Consider the following 6,724-nt stretch of genomic DNA (forward strand, 5'->3'; position numbering starts at 1 on the left):
GCATTCTTTTCTTCCTCATCCTCAAGGGCTTTCCCTGGCAGAATACACACAAGCTGACTCTCAGTTCATGCCAGGTAAGCACAGGGACATTCCACCAGATGGACTTGTAGGAAATTTATTGATGTCTTTGTTTCATTACCTTTGTATGAGCCCCATTTCTTACAGGTTGTAACTTTGTGTCCTGTTTCTTTCCTTCTCACTTTTTCTGCCCTGCATCCAAATTCCTGATGGTGAGGGCTTCTGCAAATGACCCTATTGTCTTTTCCTCCTTGGACAATGAAGAAAGCTATTACCTGGGAAAAACTACTTTCAAAAGGACAACTTATTAAGTCATTTGTGACCTTGGCTTCCTGTCTATTTTTTGTCCTTAGATGGTCTCAATTTCTTAAAAAATTGTGAGGAGCTTAGAGTGTATATGGCAAACTTGCAACAATACATCTGGCAAATGGAGAACTGAGGCGCTGAAAAGTTAGCAATGCAAGGAAGATCTGGGAGAGAGAACTGAGAGGAAATAAGTATTTTTTTGATTCTTTGTTCTTTTCCTGTTTTGCCACATATATAAATTAGAGCAGCATTGTGCCACAGAAGGAATAAGACTAAATTACAGTAAATCACAGTCCAAAACCGAAAAAGACATCAGTTCAGCTGCAAGAATTCTGTAGAATTGCTAGTACACTTCTGTAAGATTACTCACTAAAAATCAGTATTAAAACACTATTCTGAGAAGTTAAAGAAATGAAAGAAATCTCTGGTAATCCATCTACTTTCCTGTGCCTACTGGTAGCTAGTGCTGCATCTGAATCTACTGTGCTGTGTAATGTTTCAGAGAGCCTCAAAATCAGCAGCCCCTCGACTTTCTGCAGCTCCCAAGCCCCATTGGCTGGAAAGCAAGCAGAGGCGGAGAGTGCCCTGAATATTTTTCTCCTCCACAGACCATAAAACAGGCAGCCGGCGTGCACTGTCTGACAGAGAGACCGGTGCTTGCAGTTTGAAATTAGTTCCTGCTCTGCAGCAGTCACTTGGGCATTTTATGTTTGCCTCTCCTAACAGAAGGGAACAAAAAAGCCTTGCAGCGTACCAGTGAACTAAACAGGAATTGACCATAGGAGAGAATGTGATGCAAACTTCCAGACTGCTGGGACTCTGTGACATAGATCACCAAGGTAAATGTGATGATAATCAGAAAACTGCACCTGTGGGAGAAAAAAACCAGCATTTCTGAGTTTGAAACCTTATTTTATAACAGCAGTCAAAGTGTTCTGAACTACTGCCTGCCTCAGTGCTGGCTTATTCTCCTTTTCTTCTCAAGCCGAAAAGCCAAAGAAGGTTTTGAAAGAAATTCAAAAGGAATAGGAGTTCTAAAAGCAGGAAGCTGAAAGGGTATCTCCATAAGATGAATATCACCCAGCACCGTGGGATACTCCAGCCTCTGCATTTATGGAACCACAGCTATGGATTGCACGGAGGTGGCAGTGAGTCCAATGCAAAAGGCCACTCCTCGGGAGGCTGCTACGAGCAACTCTTTGTATCTCCTGAAGTGTTTGTGACTCTGGGCATCATCAGCTTGCTGGAGAACGTCTTGGTCATTGTGGCAATAGCCAAGAACAAGAACCTCCATTCTCCCATGTACTTCTTCATCTGTAGCTTGGCAGTGGCTGACATGCTAGTGAGTGTATCTAATGGATCAGAAACTATTGTCATCACGCTGCTAAACAATACAGACACAGACGCACAGAGCTTTACCATAAACATTGACAATGTCATTGATTCAGTGATTTGCAGTTCCTTGCTTGCATCAATTTGCAGTCTCCTCTCAATAGCAGTGGACAGGTACTTTACTATATTTTATGCCCTCCAGTACCATAATATTATGACGGTGAAGCGCGTAGGGATCATCATCACATGCATCTGGGCAGCTTGTACAGTCTCAGGCATTTTGTTCATCATTTACTCTGACAGCAGTGTTGTCATCATCTGCCTTATTAGCATGTTCTTCACTATGCTCATTCTCATGGCATCCCTCTACGTCCACATGTTCATGATGGCTCGGATGCACATCAAAAAGATTGCTGTTCTTCCAGGGACTGGCCCTATTCGCCAAGGGGCCAACATGAAAGGGGCCATTACACTCACCATCCTGATTGGAGTTTTTGTTGTGTGCTGGGCTCCATTTTTCCTGCACCTGATTTTCTACATCTCCTGCCCCTATAACCCTTACTGTGTGTGTTTCATGTCCCACTTTAACTTCTACCTCATCCTCATTATGTGCAATTCCATCATCGATCCACTCATTTATGCATTCCGGAGTCAGGAGCTCAGGAAAACATTCAAGGAGATCATATGCTGCTGTAGCCTCAGAGGGTTTTGTGATTTGCCTGGCAAATATTAAACAGTGTGGATGTGTTTTTGTGTACAAAACATGCAGCACAGACTTCCAAGTCTTCAGATCCTCTTTCTCACCAGAATTTGTGTTAAGTCTTTAAAAGTCAGCCCCTCTTTCTATCTTCCTCTCATCTTTGTATCCCATTCATGTGTAATTAATATTTCTGTAAAATGATTATGATATACATAATTTGTAGTTTATTTGGCTGGAGAGAGAAGTAGTACTTCATATTCGTTTGTACGTAAGCAAATATGTGTAATGATGAATGTGAAATACTAACAAACGTAAGCAGCTATATGTTCCAACTGCTGACAAAATAAATGACTTGCCTTACTGTACATATTTGCTGATACTGTTCTTATTCTGTTGAAGTAATTATAGCTATCCGTTACAGTATATACAGCTTAACATAGAATATATGCTTCTCTATTAGTAAATTAGAGGTTCCCTGTAATTAGAAAGCAGATTTTTCATAAAGGTTACTGCAGCTAACAAGCAGTGTTCATTCATTTTGATCTCTTCTCCTCCTATCCGTTAGCATCAATTGTGGTTTTTTTGTTGCAGTTATTGCCTACAACAACAAGATTTTTCAAACACCTGCTACCAAGACAATTGAATGCTTGTGTTTTGTTTTTTTTTCCCCAAGATGAGAATTGCTGTAAGTCTGAGAATACCTTTTTGCAAAGATGAACTATCTCCCTGGAGCATCAGTTAGCCTTGGATATATTCACTAGATTAGCATCCATGTAGACTGGCACCCTCTATTTGGCCATGAAGCAGCTACAATATTACCATTGACAGTGCCAGCATCAATGTAACACCCACTGCAATTTTTCTCTGATAAAGATGAAGAGGGAACTTCAGTTTGAATATTCAGTCCCTCCTTGTTCTGAGGTGCTGTGCGGAAAGGGGACTCTGTGCTTCAGAAGAAAATGCATACTTGTTAGAAACAAGCTGCCCTCTGTTCTGAAGTGTGGTGTTAGCAGGTGGGATCCTCTGTCAGGATACTTAAAAGAGAACACTAGGCACGTGTTAATTTGGTTTGAGCTCCTCAGGCCACACTGTGGAGCTTTGCAGGGGCAATGCTATTACACGGAAGGGATGCTGGCTGACAGATATAAACCCATGCTTTATATCTGGCAGCCCTGTGTGTGTTACTGCTGCTTGAAATTAGTTCACCTTTTCAGGTATTTAATTGATACATCCTCAGTTTCATGCTGAATTGCTACTCTCTCTCCACAGATAATAATAGTGACCTCATGTCCTTGATTTTACCACCTTTGTAAGTGTTTAAAGTATAAAAGTGAGTACACAGGATTCATGAAGATGGAATCCTTAACACATTGACAATATCAGCTTCTATGTAAAGGTACAGAAAAATTTATTTGCTTCCAGAAAGTATAAAATCATAGTGGTAACTATGAGTGGAAACGAGTCAGATGAGCAGTCCTATAAATTTTCTTGGAAACAGATTGTTACCTCAAGCTGCTTGTTCCCTTTTTAAAGAAAGACATAGAGGGGAAAACTGTTCAAGAGGCCCCAGAGTTTGCTATCTGGTATTCTCCAGAAATAGGTTGATCTTTCTGTTGTGAGTAACTTCAGAATGTCATAAAACTGTGATATTTGGTCCACTGTCAAAGAGCGTGAAGGACTTAAGGTGGATCTCAGTGTCTTGAACTTCATTTTACTTTACAGGATAAGAAAATCATTTGACTTTGTGTATCAAAGTTTTTTGGCAGATCAGCAGTGGCTGAGAGAGTGGCTGCATGGCATTAAGTTGCTTTCTGGGGTGAAATCATGACAAAACTATAACCATTTCAATAATACATCCCCACCTGGTTCCACCAGGTAGAGAACAAAAAATGGCAAAGAAGGATGATTAAAGCTCAAGAGGAGAAAAAAATTATTGTTTTTAAATTAATAGTCTATCAAAAAATCCAGTGGACTTTGTTAAAGGCCTTTCATTCTCCCATAAGACATGACACTAGCTATGCAAAAATTGTCTGGCAATAATGCAAGAATGTGCTGATGCCAGTTTGAAAAAGATACAAATCTCACTTGATCTTTGTTTTACTTCACTTTCTTTAGATATTTTAGGACTGTAAAATACGATACTGGGCTCCAGATATTTCCTTTATAGTCCATGGAAACAGAGGGGATGTAGTGGAAAGTGGCATAAGAGGAAGATATTACCTTAGGTGTTCCAAACTTTACCTCGTAAGTCTCTCTTCCTCCCCTTTACAACATCCAGACACCTAATTTAAATATATCTGAGTTCTGACATGAATTACTTCCTGAACCCCCAGTTAATTCTTAAAGCTGACAATCTCACCCCTTTTTAAAACTCAAAAGGAAGAGAAATAACAATTTCCATCATGTTGGTGTGGATGTTTTCATCAGTAGTTTTCTGGTAGTTTCCAAAATTGGTGTGCACCTCTTTTGTGCTTATTGGGAGTAAGAATAGTCAAGACAGTTGTGATTTCATTAAATTCTAAATCTCATTTAGAAAAATAATTTTTAAAACTAGCTTATTCCAGAGTTATAGCAACTAAGCCTACTTAGCAGTGATTCTGTAAAGCTAAAGGTATATATGTACTTTTTTTAAAGGAGTATTTAATTAAAGAGGACTTTTTCATTTCACAGTATTATCACTTAGAACATAATTTATTGAAATTGCTGGCAAACCTCCTACATAGATAATTCTCCTATTCCCAGATACTCTTCTCTTTCTGAGTAGCAGAATCAGTTTCTATTTGCCTATAGCTCTGGCAGCTTTCCAGTGGGCAGCCATGGGAATTGGTGTTGTGAAAGACAAACGAATTCATATAGTTTGCTGGAGAGTGGGAACAGTGGAGGATTATTTTCCACAGTCAGTTTGACGAGGTTTTGTTCTTCTAGTTGAAAATCTTCAGAGGAAATGAGATTTCTTTCTTTAAATATCTGAGACCCTAATCACTTTAGCACTCAGCATTTTCGTCATGTTATGTAACCATGGACCATTCCTCTGTGGTAAGGAAATGGTTTTGTCTCCACTCTACAGGATTTACATTTTCACTTTTGTTGGAGAAAAGGGTCTAATGGATTTGCTCAGCGCCCCAGAAGGCAGTCTTTTCTTGAGCTGGGAATCGACGGTAGTGTTGTCTGCCCTTTCCCAATAGCTGGCTGTAATGTGACTCACAAAACCTGAAACCACTGCCTTCCTTCAAGAGGGATATTTCTTTAGCTTTGAAGTGTTTTTTTGAACAAAGTAAAGGACTCCAAAAGACACCTAGGCAGTCTGAGTAGCTGGTCTGAGTATAGAGGATTTTGAATGATGATCCAGGATCGCCCTTACAACTGAAAATGCTGTCATCTGGAAGAAAGGAGGAGTGCACAGATGGGCTCGTCTTATTGAATGTGCAGCAACAGCAGTGTTCTCCGTTTTGCCTTTTATACACGTGCAGGGAACACATTATTGATGTAATTCTAAGATGCCCTTGTTGCTGTTAAACTGATCCTATCCTACAATGTGTTTATTGAGGACTGCTTCATTCTCAAGGTGAATTCTGGTGAAGAACAACTTTGGTCCTGATGTTATTTATAGTATACCATATTGCTCATAGGCTTGAATAAAATTTGCAGTCTCAATCCCAATGGAAATAAGTCTCAGAGAATGTTCTTTTAGGGGTGAAATCTTCATTTTTAGCCCACAAATTACTTCAGATTCTGAATTAATATTTGGATCCCTTTGATCATATCTCACATATCCTAGGTTTTTCTCTTTGATGAAATACTTCTCACTTATTAAAAAAGCAGATTTCACATGTCACAGGAACTGTCTAATGCTACTACAGATGCTTACTGTCACATAAGACAGATTATAAATTAACCATACTTTTTTTTTTTATTGTTTCAGATGGATCTTTTTTCTTAGCTGCTTTTCATGTTTTTGCCCATTCTGTTCATAGAAGAAGAGATTTTCAGATTTGTATATTATAAATTAGCCTTTTTCAGCCTTTAATGTAAATGTATTCATCAATTCTGTTTTTACCTATTTGATTCCTTTTAAATATTGTTCATTTGTTTCAATTGTTCTCCTTCATACTTTGTGTGTTTCTCTATTTGCATATTTCTGGATTGGTTCCAGTCTCAGCTCTCTGAGTCATCCCCTGCTTGTGTGGTGGGTTTGCCTTTGGCCGACAGCAAAAACCCTTCCCAGCTGCTTGCTCACTCCTCCCCTTAGGGGGACAAGGGGAGAAAATAAGAAGAGGAATGAGACAGCTCATGAGTCTCAACAAGGACAGGGATATAGCTAAACAACTGCCATCACAAGTGAAACAGACTTGATTTGAGGATAATGAA

The 6,724-nt window shown here is 39.4% G+C and overlaps 1 protein-coding gene across 1 annotated transcript; it reads left to right on the forward strand.

The window, feature by feature from the left end:
• Positions 1 to 980: 980 nt before the first annotated feature.
• MC4R (melanocortin 4 receptor) lies at positions 981 to 2,457 on the forward strand. The gene has a single exon (XM_009569446.2). The coding sequence runs from the start codon at positions 1,394 to 1,396 to the stop codon at positions 2,387 to 2,389; it is 996 nt and encodes a 331-aa protein (XP_009567741.2). The 5' UTR covers positions 981 to 1,393; the 3' UTR covers positions 2,390 to 2,457.
• The last annotated feature ends 4,267 nt before the right edge of the window (positions 2,458 to 6,724 follow it).

Source organism: Cuculus canorus, chromosome 2 (genome assembly GCF_017976375.1).
Source record: "Cuculus canorus isolate bCucCan1 chromosome 2, bCucCan1.pri, whole genome shotgun sequence".
NCBI classification, from domain to species: domain Eukaryota; kingdom Metazoa; phylum Chordata; class Aves; order Cuculiformes; family Cuculidae; genus Cuculus; species Cuculus canorus.